At 33.9% G+C, this 21,807-nt stretch overlaps 3 protein-coding genes across 4 annotated transcripts in view; 1 reads left to right on the top strand and 2 right to left on the bottom strand.

Moving 5' to 3' along the window:
- Positions 1-12,240, bottom strand: part of LOC118734339 (microsomal glutathione S-transferase 1-like) — a 60,491-nt gene extending 48,251 nt beyond the window's left edge. For both annotated transcript variants that reach the window (XM_036464060.1, XM_036464061.1), the window contains exon 1: positions 11,905-12,240. In XM_036464060.1, coding sequence (XP_036319953.1) covers positions 11,905-12,105 — 201 coding nt within the window. In that variant the 5' untranslated portion in view covers positions 12,106-12,240. The remainder of the gene's footprint in view (positions 1-11,904) is intronic.
- Positions 12,241-19,559: 7,319 nt separating this feature from the next.
- LOC118734341 lies at positions 19,560-20,335 on the top strand. The gene is made up of 3 exons (XM_036464063.1): positions 19,560-19,659; positions 19,719-19,906; positions 19,970-20,335. The coding sequence occupies exons 1-3, from the start codon at positions 19,638-19,640 to the stop codon at positions 20,318-20,320; spliced, it is 561 nt and encodes a 186-aa protein (XP_036319956.1). The 5' UTR covers positions 19,560-19,637; the 3' UTR covers positions 20,321-20,335.
- Positions 20,336-20,758: 423 nt separating this feature from the next.
- Positions 20,759-21,799, bottom strand: LOC118734337 (putative nuclease HARBI1). Its single transcript, XM_036464058.1, has 3 exons — positions 21,407-21,799; positions 21,201-21,345; positions 20,759-21,141 (listed from the first exon to the last, which is right to left on the bottom strand). Exons 1-3 carry the CDS (start codon positions 21,779-21,781, stop codon positions 20,801-20,803), a joined length of 861 nt encoding a protein of 286 aa, XP_036319951.1. The 5' UTR covers positions 21,782-21,799; the 3' UTR covers positions 20,759-20,800.
- Positions 21,800-21,807: the final 8 nt, after the last annotated feature.

Here is a 21,807-nt window from a genome sequence, read left to right as displayed (position 1 = left end):
GAGTTGAAGTAATAAAATAGCATTCTCTGTTCATTTTCTGACATTCGGCTGCCTTATATTTCACAATGTTGCCTTTATTCGTTGAACGTTTTATGTGTTGCTCCTTTGGAAGTATGTATTTACATATATTTGGGGGGCAATTTGGTCATTTATTATTTGCTTGCAACATTGTTTTTTTTTCTAAAATTTCCCGTTTGAATTTTTGTGGAAATTTTGTTTTTTTCTATAACTTTCTATAACGTTTGAATTTTTGTGAAAAATACTATATAATTTATTTGTGATTAAAAAATTAATAATGCCTAGCCAAGCTGTGTAATTTGCAGAAAAACGTGGACTTACGAGGGCGTTCGTTTGTTACATTCACCAGCGTAACAGGTTACGCTGAAAAGTTGGATATTTCAAATACTTAATGGCGAAGTAATTATTATCCCACAGCCATGAAATAGACCTTTCAATAAATGTGAAAAAGCTATTTTTTAAGTGCAGGACGCATTTCCGTATACATTATTTTAATAAGCGCCTGAGGGGCTAAAGGTATAATCGATTAACCTTTATAAACCTCCCATATATACCTATTTAAACTTATTTATTTAAACCTTACAACCATTAATATCACGCGTTGCGTTTTTGTATTCACGTTGCTGATTTCATGAATCTAATTTCATCTCTTCATAAAATTATCAAGATTAGTCTATGCATTCGTCGGTGAGTCCTTGGAAGTATTCATTGTGCAAAATCTTGTTTACTAATTTCACCATTTTGAAAAGGGTTTTTGCCTCAAGACATCGAGTTGTACGGCGTTAACTGTCACTTTTAATTGGTTAATGCATTGGCTACTTTTATTAAAATTTTTGAATGCATTTGTCGGTGAGTCCTTGAAGTATTATATGTGAAAAATCTTTTTTACTAATTTCCCCATTTTAACAAATTTTTCTGCCTAAAAATATCAGTTTGTGCAGCATTAACATAATGTTTTGAAACCGTAGTTGGACCTTTCATCTAGAATGATATAGACACTTCTCAATCTGGGTGGGCTTCAGTATCTACGTTCTTGATTACTTCTCTTTGTGTGAACTATTCCGTGGATTTAGTTCATCACACTACTCTTATTAGCGTTAAAATCTTTATTTAAGTTTCTAATTGTTATTTATTACATTGGCTGTAAATTCTTAAAGCTCTTTGTTATTGTTAGTGTTTGTCTTTCAATACTAAAAACAAGCGTAATCCACAAAATTGTTTAGCTTCTACATATGTATCTAATTTGAATAAAAAATAATAAAGTATGCTTAGTTAATTTAAATGGCTCTTTTATTTTTCAAATAGGAATATTTCAAAAGTAATTTTCAATATTATGTATGTATATGTATTAAATAAAAAACTTCAAATTATTACCCCTTTTGTAGTCAAACAGGGTAATTCTTTTTAATATTTCTGGCCTTTAAGAAAAATCTAAGGGGCGAACACTTCCAATAAGGTAGTGTCAAATCTTCCTTCTCGCTCTTATTACTTTAATAATAATAATAATCCCAATGGTTTTTACCCTCCATTCCCGCCCATCCGCACGAGGGGCGCAGTCCGCATGACGTACTTCACCTGGTATTATTCCACCATGGGTCGTTCATACAATTGTGTTGGCAAAGTTGCCATGGAAATTCATCATTAACCCAACTTAAGGAAATGCTTAAATTTTTTTTATCACAAATGAGACAAAATTGAATGTTTTACTTCGAAACTAACCACTATTTTAAAAAGTGTGTAATACAATGGGCCTTACATATATGTATATGCAGATTTTTTTTGCAGTACGGACGCTTTTAAGTTTTTTTTTTTTTTGTTTTCGCACAAACTCTATATTTACCCTTTTTAAAAAAGATTTGCTGCAAATCTGAAAACGTATTCAAATTCTTTCTAAAAATATTAATTAAGGAGTGCAAAATTTTTAGGAAAATTTCCATAAAGTTTGGAATTCCGATCTTTGGAGTTTATGTTGTAGTATTGGACATACTTTTATATGTGTAGAGTTATTTCCAAGAGGCTTTCCTGAGGAGATTTTTAATCGGAAGAGAAAGAGAGGCAGGCCATTGAATTCTTTGGCCTTTGATCTCTCAAGTTAGAAAGGTGAGAGGTGTCAAGCCCCATTATATTATTGTACCAGCCTTCAATTCAAATTTCTTTAAAATTTTATAGATTTTCTGAGGTAAACGGTAGATCAATATGCATCGATTGAGGAAAAATCGAATGTCTATTCTCGAATTTTTTGAATCGATTCACGGATCGAATCGGAACCAAAAAATCGACAAAACATCGAATCGCAAGGGCTGGATTAATCAATATTTGATTTAAAAACGGCATCTTTATTCTGAGGTACCACCTTTCCTTAAAAAAAAAATTATGAAAATCGGTTAATGTAGTCCAAAGTTATGCGGTAGCATACATTAGAAAAACCTCCTCCTTTTTTGAAGCCGGTTAAAAACTAGCGTTGATTTTTTATTTTTTGAAAAGTAGAAAAGCCGTCAACGCAAAAAAAAAATTAAAAATTAACGCGTGTTTTAGTTACTTAAAACTTACACTTGGTTTACTAGAACTGCAGATAACAGCATACCCAAAATTTTACTAAAAATTCAAAATAAAAAAAAAAAAAAATTTTTTGGAGTTTTTATAAATTCTGTATAAAGAAAAACATTACCGATATTTAACAAAAATCACCATGCACTCACTTTTGATCACCAGTTTACATATTTATATGCATCAGAAAACAAGTTTATGCTTACATATTACCATGATACAATAATTTTTAGAAGGTAGTTTCACTTCTTATCCGCCATGTTAGCTATCTGACAGAAAACGTGTTTCGTATTTTTTGTTGTACCAACTTTTTCAAAAAAAAAAAATCCAGATTTTGACGTTGGAAAAATAAAACAAAGAAAAGCCAAACATATAAGTAGAGAAATTTTCGAATATTTTGTAATAATTTTCTTCATAAAAAATTAACTGCTGCTTTCGTGGATATTGCAACACACGGAATAGATGTAAGGACACAGCTATAAGAGCCACCGCACACCACAGACTTTATCGGCCGCCTATTTAAATGATAGGGCTCGCTTGAAATATGTACATACATGAAGATGTATGGAGGTGCGCACACTACACCAGCTTAATCGCTCTGACCAATAAGTTGTGGTGCAATGGAAAGACTAGCGAGCACATCTAAATTGGCGGCCGATAAAGTCTGTGGTGTGCGATGGATCTAATCCATTATAAACAAGAAATATTGCTGTTATATTTTCATTTTTATGATTTTTATTCATGTGATTAGCAGTGGCAAAAATGAATGTATATTAAAAATTAAGTGATCAGTTATGAAACATATAAATCTTTACATGTTCTGTTAAAAAATATCTAAAATAACAAGCGATAATCCCCAAGTTCTATATCGTAGCAGTGGCCACATTGCGCGTTTGTCACAGACACGGTTTATGTCAAAAATTTTGAAGTGAAACTACCTTCTAAAAATTATTGTATCATGCATATTACCACGACCTTTAAATAAGGTACATTATGAAAAAAATTTCACTATGGAACTGCCACTGGTTATAGGAGATGTCCGCTTATGACGGGGGAGGGGTAGGTTCACAAAAAATATTTATCAATTTATCAGAAATTTTACGAAGTAACGAATATTTAGTAATGAGTATTACATATACTTTATATAAATATATACATATACTATATATATTTAATAATGAGTATTACATATACCAAATATGTATATCATAGCATATGTATATCGTTACCTTAATTCACAAAGGCCCTAACCAACAAAATTTAAATGTTGCAGGAGAAGCAATTTAAAAATTGGCATTTAACTTCATTGTTTTTGGTACTAAGACTTTACAATTTTTATTGAAGGTCATTGAAGGTGTATTTTGTTTTGTCCTACCAAAATCTGGGAAAAACTCATTTTCGAAAAAAGTGTTGGTTAGGGCCTTTGTGAATTAAGGTAAAGATATACATATCGTTGTTTAAAGTACAAAACCGCGTACCGTCGTTCTGCAAAACCTCGTAACTGCCCTGCAGGAATTGTATCTAACTATAAGCTGACTTTAAGTTGATTAGGAAGGCGCTAAAAGTCACTTATTACCTGTATATTTTCTTTGACGAAAGCTAACTATATTTCTATGGCGATGGCCGTGAAATAGTCAAGGGTGGTTACCTCTGCATTTGATGTAGCTAACTTGTAACTAACTACTTTTGGACATAAAATATCAATAGGAAAAACAAAATTTATTAATTAATTTTATATTATATATAATTTATTTATTTTTTATTTTTATTTATTTTATTAAAATTCATATTTTTTTCATATTCTTCTGTATGTGGTCCCAAATTCGAACTCTTTCAGACATAACTTCAAAATGATAATATGAAATTTCGATCTTCCTTTTATTTGTCCTCAATTCGAAAAAGTATTTGCGAAGTGCAGGATATTTACATAGAAATGCGTTTAAAGAAAACAATATCCTTCATTATTCCTGCATTACTTGTCAACTAGTTTCAAGTTAGCTTTTTGTAGCTAACTACAAGTTATATATTTTATAGAAATCCCGCAAAAAAGCTAACTACAAGTGGGTTATTTTTTATCAATTGATAATTTTTTTCTGCAGGGTGACATTTGTGCCAAAAAGATATTTGCTCACCGGAAGCTTTTGGCATCAGCCCTTATCCATTTATACTTAAATATCGATACTTAGATATAGAAAGAATAGATAATTAGAGATACAAGGGAGAACCGTTTTCAAATAGGACTAGCTTTACTCCCTCCCATGGTACAATAATTACAGGTATTGTGTTCCCAGAAAGTTTCGCTTCACACAGAAATTCGTGCTCCCTTATTTTCATTTCGATGCAGTTCAATGTTGATTGTTTTACTTTTATTTGGCTTTGCTTTTTGTTTTGGCTCAATTTAATTTTTATAATTTTTCAAAACAAAAGAAAAAACGTTTGAAATGAAGTGAGCCATACAAATTTTGAATTTACATATTTACTAAGCAAATGTTTATTTTTCGGCTTTTGCAAATTAAATAAGTTCTCCGCAAGAAGGTTTGTTTAAAAAAATACGTGTACATACATGGTATATGAGGTATGGAAATATCCCTTTTTCCCTAGCAGTAAACCTTTTAGTGTGGGCAACAATGATGTTTTTCAAGATCGGAATATGCGCTCTGTGGGAAGACAATACCTGTAATTATTTTACCATGCTCTCTCCTACAAAATCTTGCCAACCTCACATACGAGGTTTTGCATTTTCTTTATGCGGCTTTGTACTTTAAACGACGATATGTGGATTAAGTACATTGTACAAGTCTTTACATTTCAATACTGCTTTGATTGAAAAAATTTTGTAATGGTTGATTGTTTCAATTCGATTTTTTTGATGTATTGAAAAGCTAAAAAGTAATTTTTTTTTTTCAAATTGTTTCAAACGTGCAACAAGTTTTAACGTCTCGTCGTACGTTGTACGTCATGCAACTTATTAAAAAACTGAACGTAAAATCCGCCTTCTATTTGACACTTAAGACATGAATGTGTGCACATGTAAAAAGGGGAATCACCAATGGGCACGTTCAGAAGGCGCAACAGCTCAGTAACTGTTGCGATTGCACCTTCTGAACGCGTTGTTTTGTACTTCTGATCAACTGAACAGTTGCGTGTTAGATGATCGTAAAATTTTTCTGACCATTTGAGACAACGTGTTGTGTGTTTTGAATTTGACAGCTAATGGATCAAGCCGTTCAGAAGACGCATTACGATCATTGATTTTTTTAGCAACGGTTGCGCTCAACTTCTGCACCTTCTGAACCTACCCAATTTCGTTTTTATCAAAACAAATGCCAATGAGATTTTTAATATGGGGAGATACCCCTACACAAAACTCCACTCAACTGATGGCTATCTACAGTAAAACCCGCTTAAGTACCTCGATGCGGGTACTTAAGGGAACATAATTATTGATGTAGATACATCTTCTTGTTAACTTGCATAAATATGCAAATCCTTGATTACAACATGAACATTTAATGAAGTATACGTAGTTTAAAACCAAGATCGTAGCATTATCTAAATAGATAAACAAATAAAGAAAATTGTAAAAAAATAGATAAAGCAATGGTATGTAATTTTTACAAGAATTAAAGTCTTTAAAAAGTCATTGATTATACATATTTATAGTATAACTATACTGTATACGCACACGTCAAGCTGTGAAGCTGTGTTTTTCTGTGATCTGTTTAAATTTTGTGTTTTATGAAGCTGTTTACGCTTATTAAAGTAAGAAATTAAAAAAAGTGTTAATAAACTTCTGGTGCACAATTTAAAGATAAGTAAAACATCAAAATTTCCTGTAAATTTGATTAATTTAACTTGATATTCTCAACTGCATGTGCCGAGTATTTTGTTTCATATAATATATTGTTGTTGTACAATTGTTTTTGTTTGTGCACATTGATTTTGCTCTTTTTGTCTTTTTGTCATTTCTGCTGTTTCATCTTTGTCACAGCTGTTTGCGTTGTGTTTATTAGGTGTCAAATATACAGTGCATTTAAAACTGTTCGCTACATAGCTTTTCAACTGATATTTACCAGCTGATTGGTTCACTGATTAATACATCGTTTTCAAAACTGTTTTTGCTTTTTTGCTTCTAAAACCTAAAAATAAATATAATTTTAAACATTGCAACCAATTGCAACGTTAAAAGCGACTCCTGTGTGTCATGCTGGCTCTGCGATGGGATTGCCCATATAAAATGTGCTGGTTTGAGCGGTAGAGGGGTAAGGGTCTTCGTTGGTCTTGTCAAAAATGTAGATCAACCGAAGTTGATTCATTTAAATTCTTTAGGGAGTCCAGAAATGGTTTTTCTGAGATCGGGAAGGATCTGTCGGTGCTTGTTGAGAAATTTAAGCATTACGAAAAAATATTTAGGTCTTTCACTTGTCTCGACAACCCTCCGCATTCTGAGGATAGCCGAGAAAATAAAGGTGGGCGTGTTATTAGTCCACCTAAAAAGACAGCCACGGATTCTAGTAAAAAAAATCCTCCATCCCAGTCCTTGGAACTTATTAATCTATCTTCTCCATGCCCTCAGGCATTGGAGCCTCTGATATCTAAAGCCATATCCACTAGGTCTACTTCTAAAAATAGTCAAATCGTTGATTTAACAGTGCTAGCATCAACATCTCAAGCTGCACTGTCTAACTTAGTTCCTCCTAATAATTCGGAGCCCCGCACATCAGACACCATTACCAAAAAGTTGGTTGTAATTCCTCCGAGAAGATCAATCTTTGTCTCTAGATTTGCTAAAGATACTTCCTCGGATGATATAAAGTCATACATATCGACTAAAATTAGAACTAAAGATGTATTTATTCGTAAATTTAATTTTAAATACGATCGCGATATTTCATATTTTAAAATTGATGTAGCTTCCGAAGATTTTGATTCACTACTAAATAGTTCATTTTGGCCGACCGGGGCGTTTGTTCGCGAGTTTGAGTATAAACCTAATAAAAGTAATAATAACGTAGCTAAAATTTCTAATCTTAATTCGGATTCAAAAAACTAACTCGCAAGTCTAATTTAAGTATTTACTATCAAAACGTTAGAGGTTTGAATACCAAATTAACTGACTTATATTTAAAAGGTTTTGACTGCAATTATAATATTATTTCCTTGACCGAAACATGGCTCAAACCTCATATTTTTAATTCCGAAATTCTTCCAAATGAATATCAAATATACAGGAGCGACCGCGAGGGCAGAATCGGCGGTGGTGTTCTTTTTGCGGTGCATTCATCGATACCATCGGAGGAAGTTAGTGTTCCTGCCATTGAATATACCGAATTTAAATGTATACGTGTACAGGCTGGAAAGACTTATATTTATTTAGCTCTTTGCTACATCCCTCCTAATTCTGCCGTATCAGTATATATGCAGCTAGTTTCTTTACTTGAGACCGTAAATACAATGCTTACGGCATCCGATTCTATGATTGTTTTGGGCGATTTAAATCTGCCACACATTTCATGGAATATCATTGACACCGATGTTGTACCAGTTTCATCTAGAGATAGTTACAATGTATTTCTCGAGGAAATGGCTGAACTTTGCCTCAAACAAATAAATATATGTCCAAATAAGTTTGGAAAGGTCTCTCGGATCTCGTTTACGTTGATGATATTCCGAAGGCCTCTATTAATCGGTGTGATCCCCTAGTTTTGCCGGAAGATGCATACCATCCTGCTCTGGAGTTAAGCTACGAAATCATAAATGAAATACATAATAATAAGTCAAGTTCAAGTACTAGATATGTTTTTGCGAAAGCAAATTTCAGGAAAATTAACAAAGAACTTTCAAATTTATCTTGGCCAATATATAGAGATGACGTGGAGCGTAGCGTTGAGCACTTTAATGATACTGTTTTCAATTTGTTTCGAAAGTATGTGCCAAAACGTAATATTGTTCATGAAGAACCAATACAATTATGGTTCACTAAAGAGCTTAAAAAATTTAAAAATAAAAAGTCGCACTCTTTTAAACTGTATAAAAGAACGGGCTTACACAGTGATTACCTAAGGTGCTCAGTTTTGCCGCATAGCTACTTTGCTTTAAATAAGAAATGTTATAATTCATATTTATGTAAAATTAAGAAGAATTTAATTAACAATCCTAAATCATTTTATGGTTTCGTAAATATATATATATATATATTCCAGTAATATCTTCCGATGAAGTTTTACACTATTTAAAAACCTTAAAAGCGTCATTTAGGCCTGGACCTGATCATATTCCGACCTGTTTTCTTAAAAACTGCGCTGAGAACATCTGCGAGCCTTTAACAACTCTATTCAATTTGTCACTTAAACATGGCGTTTTTCCGTCAGCCTGGAAGGAGTTTTTCATAATACCACTTCACAAAAACGGCAGCAGGTCCTCTATAGAAAACTATCGAGGCATAGCGAAACTCTCCGCTATCCCCAAATTATTCGAAGCAATTATTGTTAACCAGCTGACATATTCTATATTTTCTTCAATTACACAATCTCAACACGGGTTTTCTAAAGGAAAATCTACTATGACTAATTTATTGGAGTTTACAACTCATGTCTCAAACGGTTTTAGAGAAAATGCTCATACCGACGTAATATACACCGATTTCAGTAAAGCTTTTGACAAAGTATGTCACTCGTTACTCATCCGTAAACTCGACCTAATCGTCTTTCAGCCCAGTCTTCTTCAATGGATCTCATCTTACCTCTCTGATAGAACACAAAGAGTTATTGTTAATAATTGCTCTTCCAACATCATTAAAGTTTCTTCAGGGGTTCCTCAGGGAAGCCACCTTGGTCCGATTCTGTTCCTGATATTCATTAATGATATTTCTTCTACAATAAAACATTCAAAAATTTTAATGTATGCCGATGATGTGAAACTTTTTAAAACATTGTCCTCTATCGAAGAAAGGTCTTTGTTACAAGCGGATCTGAACAACGTGGTTAGTTGGTGTAATACAAACTATATGCCACTAAACCTTCAAAAATGTAAAGTTATGTGTTTCTCTCGGAGGGCTGTTCAACCAGCTGTTTATTCAATATCAAATTATAATCTGGAGCAGGTGTCCAATTTTGTCGATCTTGGTATCACAATGGATTCCAAACTCAATTTCAACCATCATAATGTCACAGTCAATAAAGCCAAAGGCGTTTTTGCATTTGTAAGGCGATGGTCAAAAGAGTTCAAAGATCCTTATGTTACAAAAGCTCTTTTTACCAGTTTAGTTAGACCTATACTAGAATACGGATCTATTGTTTGGAATCCCCGCTACCAAGTTAATTCAGAAAGGATTGAATCAATTCAAAAACAATTCTTGCTTTTTGCATTGCGTAATTTTAACTGGGATTCAGATTACAATCTCCCCCCCTTACACAAGTCGTCTAAAGCTCATAAATTTGCCTACACTCGCAAGCCGTAGAGAAATGCTAGGTATAATATTTATCGTAAAATTAATGACAGGCTTGATTAATAGCCCGGCCCTCCTGGCTGAGGTAAATTTTAATGTTCCTTCTCGAGTGTCAAGACACTTTCGACCTCTCTTTTTAAAGCCATGCAAAACTAATTTTGAACTAAACGAATCATTCCGTGGTTTATGTCAGGATTTTAACTGTCATTCCAGCACGTTTGACGTATCGGACTCGATTTTTACTATAAAGAAAACTATTATTTCCACTCTCAATAATTGAAATACTATCTTTAGCATATCCAATCAGCTGATGAATTTGATTCTGTAGCTGAATAGTTTTAGATCTCGACACTTAACCAACTCCTGTTTCCACTACTCGGCACCAAAAAAACAAAAAACAAAAAAAAAGGTTCCGTACGTTATGCGGACTGCGCCCCTCGTGTCGGTTGGGCGGGAATGGAGGGTAAAAAGCCGTTGGGATTAATTAATTAATAAACCTAAGCTTAAGATTTTGTAAAACACTTAAAAAAATGCATCAAAATTTCAAAGTTTTTTCTCAGAAGAGTTTTTTGAATATAAAGTTTTACTGCCCTTTTAATTTTAGTTTAATAATGTGCAAGTTTCAAGTGGCTAAAGATTACCGTTGATTTGTTGAATTTATTTGCCGAAGGTGTGTAGCGTTGCCATTGAATTTCAGAATATGTATGTAAGTATTTTAAGGAATCTTCAAAGAGCACTTAAAAGGGGAAAATTATAAGTAAATGGGAAATGAGGTACGAAAAATTTAGGTACTTAGGCGGGTTGGGTAAATAAGCGGGGAGGTACTTAAGAGAGGGAATTTCTTCAGATTACATAAAAAAATTCACGGCGCACAAAAATGTTGGTTAATTAAGCGGGTTAGGTACTTAAGCGGGGTTCACTGTAACTGCATACTGAGGTTTTTTTCTTGAAATTCTTAATAAAAAGTTAGTTGTCGTTGTAAAATGTTGAATTTATCTTACTTTTCAACAAAGTTTGAAATTTGGACTTACCTATATGGGTTTTGTTAGATGGTTAGCTTTAGTTTTATAAAAGAAAAAATAATAAACCTTAAACAAACAAAAGAAAAATAACCAAACCTGGTCAAAATGTCGTGTCCCTATTATTTTTCACATGAAATGAAAACTCAACGGTCTTTTTAAAATAACCAGAATCAAAATTAAAATAAGATTAATTTGCGAGTCTATGAAAAATATGTATTTAAAAAGAAAGTCCATTAAGTATTTCAGATCCCCATTTTGATTGAAGCCAACTTAAAAAAAAAAAACAGGACCAAAATAGAGTTTTTAAATCAGCGAAATTTTATTTGAATTTTGTTTGGTTTTTTAAATTAACTTTAGCGAATGTATGTATGTACATATATATGTGTGTATGTACTAGAATGTATTAAATTTTATACGCAGTTTAATATCTTCATTTTGCTCTTGAGAATCGATAGAGCTTTGAATGAAACTGGTTATAATTAATAAACTAAAGGTACATATGTATGTACATGTACCTATTGAAATTCTTCAATAATAAATTTAAATCAAAATACATATAATATACTTAAGTATACTGCCAAAACAAGCATATGGCCTGATTATGCATATGTACTTCGCATAACTTCGCACAACTTCGCATAAACTTCAAACTGTAATTTCGTATATACTTTGTATGTACTCCATTACCCAGAAATTAGCAGAAATTTTAATAACTTAGCGATCTGTTGAGTTTAGATTTTGTTCACATTTTCTTAAGTTACATTTTTATTGCACTGGTACAAATGGTTGTGCGAAGTTATGCGAAGTATGCATAATCAGACCTATAATAGAATTATAAATACCATCTGGTTGCATCTAAATTTTACATACCTTATGTCGAAACCGTTGTAGTGCTGTCAACAACGACATAAGCAGCATCTTCATCACCAGTATGCTAGCCCAGAATAAGAAACAGCAAAAGACGGGATTGTCAAGGGTTAAAAGGTTCGTAGCAAAGCTACTACTCTCAACCTCAGTAGCAGGGGGCTCATTGTATATAGCCAAAAGGGGACGTGCACTTGTTGTATCCATTTTATTTTCAAAATTTCACTTAGTTTTTGTTTACGTCTTTGGAGAATAATGATATTCAAAGGAAATCTGTTACTTAGACCGGCTGAACAACCGCAAAGCTTCGTTGATATCTCACGAATGGGTAAAGTTGCTGAGCTGTGAAGTATAGTTAAATGAACGCCAGGCTTAAATATGTAGAACTTGTTCGCAAATGTAAACGTTTAAGGTGCCCATACTCACCGTAGCACGTAGCAACATATAAAATTTACTGTTAATAGAGAGAGAGAGAGAAGCACGCGTAAACGTCGCACGTATACGGTGGTGAGTTTTCATGTACACGTACGTTAAAGTGTCAGCTGACACGATCAAACTTATGAGAGCGCCATGTAAATCAAAACTCACCACCGTGTTTGCTACGTCAAAAGCTGAAATTAGTCAAGAACGCAGAACGTAAAGCTAAACGCAGTCTGTATTCGCAGAATTTCGTAGATTACTGGAGCCCTCAGTGTTGCTTACTACAGTGTTGCCACTCATCAATGCCTTTTCATAAACTTACCTTTTCAACTACAATTTTTCGTGTTATAATAGATCGTAGCTAAATATAAACTACTTAGTTTTCAACAAAAAATCTTATTCAACAGTAACTTATAACTGTTTTACCATCTGCAAAACTGACGAAGTGGCGACCATCTATAGAAGGAAGAAATCAGCTGACAGATCGTGTCAGCTGACTCGGGTTTACGTACCGGTAGGTTTACGTTCTTGACTAATTTCACCTAAACGGACACGGCATACGTACACGTCGATGAATGTGGGCACCTTTAGTTAGATTTATATATGCATTTGAGCGAAGAGTGTGTAAGAGAGGTACATACATATGTACATATGTATGTATTCATAACAATAGGAGTGAAGCTGTTCAGGAACCGGTTGTCGTTAGAAGAATATTAGGATTGTATTTTAAATTTGGCAGAAGCATATACAGTATATTTTGCTTTGCTGCATCTATGCTTAAGTGCACATTTAAGATACCTACCCCAAAATGCGCATCAAAAGCATTATTTTTAACATTTATAAGGAAACTGCTCCGATAGATGCATTCAACATACCTGCACGTTGGCGATACCTGCCTTAAAAATTGTCTCGCAGAACAACAAAAATGGCTATCAATTTATGTAGTTATATAGATAATTAGATAACATTCGGTAAAAATTTCGCTTGCAGTAATTTCTACATGGTAAGTGCTCCGCCAATATTTGGTTTCATAGGGATTCGGATACCTTCCTCTTTGAAGTAGTAAAGAAAATTCGCTTAAGTGCCTTTTTCGGTTACGTGCACAAGTTTTTCGTGCAAAGAAGGATGTGCGGCTAAGCAAAATATACTGTAAAGTATTAGGTAACTTAAATAGTTATCATTATCTTAATATGTTTGTGTGTATGCATATGTTCAAATTTAACAACAAGAATGTAGTGAGACAACCTTTGGCTTTTGCTATAAGCTTATAAGTTCTGTTTATAAAATTTATTGTGTAAAGTTTGGATGAAAAGGGAAGAAAATAATCGCCTCTGCCATGGACGAACCAGTAGAGTCCAATACTTATGCATGGGCATATTCGTAAATGCATATCACGTAATGATCATACGACCTGTAGTAAACCCCAGACCAACTTTCCGGCTATCTATTTAAAATGGATTTGTGACTTTAAAAAGCCAGTGTGGCGTCCGTCGGTCTACACAAATCGATTTGTACGGGAATATTTTTGTCGAGGGTCCTCTTCATTCCGTGCGACCATTCTATATATTCTACGTTTTTGGTTTGTTAAATTGTTATTCCTGACGGAGATTCTTTTGTTTATTTCATATTTATTATTTTTTTTTTATAAAAGTGCAGCTCATTATCTAACAAAAACCAATATAAAGTCACATTTCAAATATTGTACGAGAATTATAAAACTTCTGCAAAGTTGCTTATACATTTTTTGAGTATGCAGTTTAGCGTCCGACCGATTTCCAATTTTTGGCCGCTGCCGATGCCGATTAATCGGCCGGAGGGCAAAGAATCGGCGATGCCAATTCCTTAAAAAGAAACAACCTGAATATAAATTCATTCAAGAACAAATGTTTTTGATAAACTTTTATACTAATAAAAGAAAAACATAAACAAATTACTAAATAATATTACAAAACAAATAATCATTGAAGAATCTATTCACTTGTTTAATTACATACATAAATATGTATTAAAAGAGGTATATCGCTTATGCATACGTATCATTGCAGTACTTGTTCCATAGTCTTTTTCTAATTCAATGTAAAATAAATAGTTCAAAAAATATTGTAAAAATATGGAGCTTCTGCTGACTATAAATGTGTTGTATTGAATACAATTTGTTACTAAAAAGTAACCGTAGATTTTAAAATAATGATGAAAGTATTTTTGTAACGTAAACAATTTAACAATCCAGTGAAAAGAACCCGAAGGATTTAGGAATTCAGCGATTAATTCAAGGATGCCAAAAATCAACGGTAAGTCCTAGCAACTTCAAACTTACACTTTATTATTCTGAAATTAAAAAAACTGCGTACTCAAAAAAATTCAAAAAAAAAAAACTGATTAAACAGCTTCAAATAGGTATGTACCGGCGGATACCCGGATTCTGGATACCATGTAAAAAATAAGAGCCAATGACAGAACGTGACATCAGTAAAATGCAATTACTGCCTAGTGCTACTTTAGACGATCCTCTGGACTGCACACCGCCACTGAGCCGACAAGTGGCTACAAGGCATGCAAAAATAATTCCACTGATCTGAAGTGGTCTCCAGCGAGATTGAAATATATAATCCAACACCCCTATTTCAAGGCTGAAGCGCCTGGACCATCTTCGCCAAGTTAATCCCAGGAATCCCCGCGTTCTTGGTCTAATCAAATAAAGCAAGCGCCGTTTCTATTCTGTGCCAACTGACCAGTATTGCCAGAGAAAAATTTCATTTGGAGTTAAAATGGTCGAGAAAAAGAGCTAAATAGTACTAATAGCAAAGAACGTTGATAACAAGAAGGGACAACTCGTTATAATTGTAGCGAAAGTGCGCAATTGGGCATTTTTTGACGTAACGTTGTTTTTACATTTTCCGCAATTTTGATAAAACGACGGATTTTATAAGTTTAATTGCTGAAAAAGACTTTTAAAACCAAAATAAGGTGCACACATATATTTATTTCGAATTCGTTGCTATGACACTTATAACACCACCCAAAACACTTATAACAACGCCCAAAATTGAATTTCAAAAACTTAAATGATATTGCAAAAGTTAGTCGGAGTTATAAGAGATCCGAGTGTCATATTTCATCTAAAACCGTGCAGCCGTTTCTGAGTGAAAAGAGGTCTCGCATAGTGCAGGTTTTTAATTTCATCAAATTTCGAATCACCCTAGACCGTTGAAAAAAGTACTTAATTAAAAAAAAATAAATTTTATCACACATATATATACAGCCTAAGGTCTTTAACTTGACCTTACATTTTTGAAATTCCTTTTCAAAAGTATTCTCAAACTAAAATTAAATCTCTTTCTCCTGACATTGTGATACACATGTATTTCAATAAATTGATGAACTAAATTGAATTTGATTGTTCAAACACATGGCAACCTTCCTAAATAAAGGTCAGAAATAAAGCATTTTCAAACCCATTTCGATTGATTCCCATATTTTAATAATTCATCCAAGTTATTGAATAATTTGAATGTAACTTTTTAAACACGTGGCAGCCCTCTTCAAGTATTCCAAAAGTTCAAACCATGATAAAAGCATAGTAAGGTAAAACCGTTCTCTCAATACGTCGGCCATGATTTTTTTTTTAAGTTTGCCAACATTTTAAAATCGTATAAAATTGAGAGTAAAAAAAAGGAATTGTTCAAAGTTGTTGTTGTTTGAGATTGAAAATGAGAAAGTGTGTGTGAGTTTGTGTGTAAAATTTTAAAATAAAATTGCTTGCAAACGTCAAGAATTTGAAAAATTCCTCTCAGCGGTTCTACCTTCCTATTTTTTTATCATGGTTCAAACTAAAGATTTCTTAACATAATTTTCTTTAACTATTTGTTATATTTCATAAACTTTTTGTATTAGGTATTTAAATTAGACCTTTCGAACAGGTGGCAGCCCTCTTCAAAAGTATTTTAAAGCTTAGCCCTTGTTAACTATCTTTCGTCGGACATTGCGATCAATATTTTAACTAACTGATGAATTAAGTGGAATATGATTATTCAAACATGTGGCAACCGCACTAAATATAGTTCCGAAAAAAATTTTCAAACCCCTTTCGATTAATACCCATATTTTAATAATTCATTTAACTAGCTAAATAATTTGAATTTAACTTTTTAAACAGGTGGCAGTCCTCTTCGAACACCTCAAAACTACTCGTAGCGTTCAAACTAAAGATATCTTATTACTCCTTCGTTTGACATCCATATTTTGATATTTCATAAAACTTCGACATTTCAAGCATGGTGAAACCCTCGTAAAAATATTTTCAAACTACTACTTTCTGAAAACCCCTTTGTTTGGCACCCATATGGTGATAAATATTACCTAATTCCCTTATTTCAAATTGAATTTGATTTTTTAAACAGATGGCTACCCTTCTATTCAGTTAAGAAACAAAGCTTTTCAAACCCATTTCGATTGATACCCATTTTGTAATAAGTGATTCATTTTTTAAATAGTTTGAATATAATTTTTAAAGGGTGGCAACTCTTTTCAGAAAAGTAAGATGTTACAGCACATCTGCAGTCCAAGCCGTTTGATTTGACACCTCTTTTTGGAAAAATCGAGCGAACGCGGATATAATGGATTGATTAAAATAAAACCAGTTTGCACATCTACAGGCCAAGCGCTTTAATTTGACACCCCATTTTTGAAAATCGAGCGAACGGTGCAGATCTTTTATCCTGGACAAAAAATGCCTTAGCGTATTATATGTATGTATATATATGTGGAGATGTATGCACATATTTATATAAACTAGACAGTGAACTAAAAATATTTTACAAACTGCTAAAGTCTGCAATTTCAGTTATTTAATTGATCATAAGAACTCGTGTTATAAAAAATTTCTTCGCAAAATTTTTCTGAAAAGTTTTACTTCCAGCTCTCCTTAAAGGTAAAATTAGTAAGGTAAAGCAAAATCCGCGCGTTTAAAAAAAGGACTTTCTTCTAATTAATCTTTGAATTCTTTAACTTAGATCCAAGAGTTTATGGTGGATACACTGCATTTCGAAATTTTCAATATTATCAATGTTTAATGGTCTGATTATACATACTTCGCACAATTTCGCATAAACTTCAACTGTAATTTCGTATGTACTTTGTATTTATACCATCACCCAGAAATTAGCAAAACTTTTAAAAACTTAGCGATTTGTTGAGTTTCGATTTTGCTTCACATTTTCTTAAGTTACATTTCCATTGACTGGTACAAAAGGTTGTGCGAAGTTATGCGAAGTATGCATAATCAGGCCTTAAGTTTTGGCTTTCCTTTTCTACCGTGGCCGCCTGAGAGAAAATACACCGTCTGAGCTGATCGGCGCTCGAATTACTCTCCGGTATAGTTTGAGTGCTCCTGCGCACGTTTAGGAACTAATTGACTTATGGTCTGATTATGGTAACTTAACGTAACTTACTCTCTCTCTTAAAAATTCTGTTAAAAGGATGTTGCTTATAATTGAACCAGTGTTGCCTCTTAGTGAGTAATTCCTCAAAACGGAAGGAATTTCGGTAGCGCTTGAGTATTTTTTGAGGATTTTTATTTTGGGGAATTTTTAAGGAATTTTCTCTCGACATATATGCAGATAACAAATGCAACCATGTTTTACACACGAGAGAGTTGTTAAATCGCTCTGCAAATTTTTGAACAAAAAACTTTCCGAAGTTTTATAAAGAGCAAAATACACCACACAAGCGGCTTGTCAAACATTCTTCAAAACTACTTTTCCCATTTCCCCATACACCATGCAAACATGACTCGCTCAAGCAAAGAATTTTAGTTTTCTTCCGGTTCACAATGTAAAAGGGTTTGGTTTTCTAAAATTTTTCTCTCTTGCGTCCTCAATCGGTAAAAATTCCGTTGCGAATGAAGCGATTTTATCATACACAACGTAAATCAAACGTCAATATGGCGGCCAGAAAATAAAAAATTTTTTTTTTGGTCACATTTCCCTCAAATGGCTTGTCAAACCTTCAAAAACCCCCATACACAACATAAATAGCTTTAAGCAAAGGAATATTTCGCTTGGTTTGTCAAGCCGCGTGTGTGGTGTTTTTCGACTTAAGCACATCTGCATTTGTTGCTAAATATTCAAAATGTTATCGATAATTTTTTTCATTCCATCGTTATATTTTCAACTTATTTTGAACTTGCAAAATCTCGATAACGAAGTGTTCGATCATAAGGATATTCATATTGATTCCTCATTCCCCGTCGAAATCTGTTTCATTTTGCTTGTCTAAGTTCTGCGTTCCGTTAAGTTAAGTTACGTTGCCATAATCAGGCTTTTATTCGCGTATACATACACGCTCTGCTTTAGAAGGCACCCTGCAGAAAAAATTATCAATTGATAAAAAATAACCCACTTGCAGTTAGCTTTTTTTAGAGATTTCTATAAAATATATAACTAGTAGTTAGCTGCAAAAAGCTTACGTGAAACTGTTGACAAGTAATGCAAGAGTAATGAAGGAGATTGTTTTCTTTAAACGCGTTTCTATTTAAATATCCTGCACTTCGCAAATACTTTTTCGAATTGAGGACAAATAAAAGGAAGATCGAAATTTCATATTATCATTTTGAAGTTATGTCTGACGGAGTTTAATATGGGACCACCTACAGCAGAATATGTAAACAAATATGAAATGTAATAAAATAAATAAAAATAAAAAAATATAATAAAAAAAAAATTTTCTTTTTCCTATTGATATTTTATGTCCAAAACTAGTTAGTTACATCGAATGCAGAGGTAACCACCCTTGACTACATCTAATGCAGAGGTAAACCACCCTTGACTATTTCGCGGCCATCGCCATAGAAATATAGTTAGATTTCGTCAAAAAAATATACAGATAATAAGTGACTTTTAGCTCCTTCCTAATCAACTTAAAGTTAGCTTATAGTTAGCTGCATTTCCTGCAGGGCAGCGACAGCTTCATTCAACCGCACGACTTGTTCGCACGCACACAGTGACATCAATTGCACGCACACTACAAAAATTCTCTGTCGTAGCTGCCCAGCTCTGTTCTAGGACTATTGAAAGAAGCTTTTGTGGTAAAAATTGGCAAAATTATCAGCCTAATCATGTATCTCGAAGCGAACGTTCGTTTCGTCTGCCAGACGTTTCTTTCGTGTGTTGGTAGTATGTAAGTCGAAATCGTCTGGCAGCACGAAAACAGCTGATCGTTACGTAGTTTTCGCCTAGTTTGGAATTTTTTAAGGCGAATAGAAGACGAAAGTGAGACGACAATCGTTGAAAACAGACGAAAGGTTATTAGTGATCGTTAAGATGGAGGGTTCTGCCAGGAAAAGTAAGAAAATAAAAAATATAACTTGGTTTAAGGAAATATATTAATATTTATGCTTGTAGCGCTGAAAAAAACTACAACCACTCAATTTGAAGTACTGGTAAAAGAAATGGAGAGAAATCCTGACCTGGCCAGAGGTGTTGCAGTGTTTGGATCTGATCGAGGAAGGGTAGAGGAGCGGTGGGAGGAAATTATGGGGAAAATTAATTCTCATGGTCCTCCTACAAGAACGGCCGTCGAATGGAAGAAAGTAAGCATAAGTGCATAAATTGTATGTGGTAGATAAATGCTTGCGCATTATTTATTTTTCAAGATATGGGCTGACTTGAAAAGCCGGACAAAAAAGAAGATTGCCGAAAACAAACGAAGCCTTACTGCTACCGGTGGTGGCCCATTCCGTCACTCTCCGCTTTCCGAAATTGAGCAGGCCATAGACAGCCTGGTTTTTATTTCGAGGTCAGCAGCCCCGAGCGGCAGATTTTTCGGCATTCCTTCGACGGCGACCTCTAACATGTCAAGACATTCGTCGTTGGAGGAAATGCGTCCTTTACTTGTGACTGAATCGCCAAAACTTGACCAACGAAGGCAACAAACAACCACCCTTCAATCTCCTATAAGGCACAACCAACCACCACCAGTGGGAGTAGTGACTCCCACTACATAGACAACCCGTCCTACACCAACGCACACGTTACGTTCCACTAATAAGAAGCGCACCTTCCAAGAGACAGTGGCTGAATCTGCCAAAGTCCAAGCAGAAGCCGCTAAAGTGCAGGCTGAGGCTGCAAAAAAAATGGCAGAGGCATCAATGCTGCAGGTGGATGCCACAAACAAATTAACTGCTGCAGTGGAACGCCAATCTGAAATTTTTGAAAAATTTTTGGAGTACTTCCGGAATTAATTTTCATACCACTATTGTGAGAGTATTGAAGTGATATTTTGTTTTTTTTTGTGTAAATATTTTTTAGATTTAAGTGTGAATTGATATTTTGTTACATTTACTTAGTTTATATGTAGATTTAGGATTTAAGACTGAAAAGATATTTTGTTGAATTTTTATGAAAATATTTTATTAATTTCAAGACAAATGAATTTTGTGGTGTACCTGAATTCTAAACACACATACTTTATAATAAAACTGCGTTTATAACAAACTCTCTGCTATTCTACTACTGTTTTCCAGTTCTTCTTCGTAACTAACAAGATTCTCCATATCTGGGCTCTCCAATGGAATTTGATGTTTGAAAAATATACAAACGTTATGAATAGCACAGCACACATTTACAATTTGTGTAACTTTTTCTGGTGAATAGTGTAGCCCTCTCGAGCCAATTATACATCGAAATCGGTTTTTCAAAACACCGAAACATCTCTCAATTACATTACGAGCTTTCGAGTGCTTTGTGTTGTAAACTCGTTGAATTTCATCGGCTGCGTTTCTGAATGGCGTCATCAAGTATGGCTGCAAGGGGTAACCAGAATCACCTACAAAAATTTTCATTGTCAGTAATAGTTTTATAGCCTTTTTAAGTTTTAAAACTTACCGAGTAGCCATGTGTTGGTTTTTCCATTGTTATAATCAGATTTTAGCTCCTGTTCTGCGTGACTCACATTCCAAACAAATGAATCATGATTCGCCCCTGGATGCCTAGCGTCAACAAATGTGATTACCATGTTGTGATCGCATATCTGTAAGGAAACTCAGTTTGTGTATATGTATACTTGTAAAGATAGTAAATCATTAACCTACCGCCATTACATTAAGACTGTAAAAACCCTTGCGGTTGAGGTATAAATGGTGGTTGTCACTTCCTGGCGACTTAATACGAACGTGTGTTCCATCAACACAACCAATAACCCCAGGTATTCCGTATTTCTCAAAGAAATATTCTTTAACTGCATTTTCCTCATCGATGTTTCTCCTAAAATTCACCCATTTCTGGCAAAAATGGTCCTCAAAAATATTTAGGCATTCCCTGATCACGTTGGCTGCAGTTGACTGCCCCATCGACGAAATATTTTCGTTACCAACAGATTTTTGGTAACTGCCGGTGGCGAGAAATCTTAAAAAAGTCGCGAGTTTTAGCTGGTGCGATAGGTGGGTGCTTCTATGTGATGGAGCCATGTGGTCTTTTAATTCGTTTAATATGT

This window comes from Rhagoletis pomonella, unplaced genomic scaffold, assembly GCF_013731165.1.
Source record: "Rhagoletis pomonella isolate Grant_MI unplaced genomic scaffold, Rhpom_1.0 Rhpom_scaffold_00002, whole genome shotgun sequence".
In the NCBI taxonomy this organism is placed as follows: Eukaryota; Metazoa; Arthropoda; class Insecta; order Diptera; family Tephritidae; genus Rhagoletis; species Rhagoletis pomonella.
This window is presented reverse-complemented; position numbering and strand designations above follow the sequence as displayed.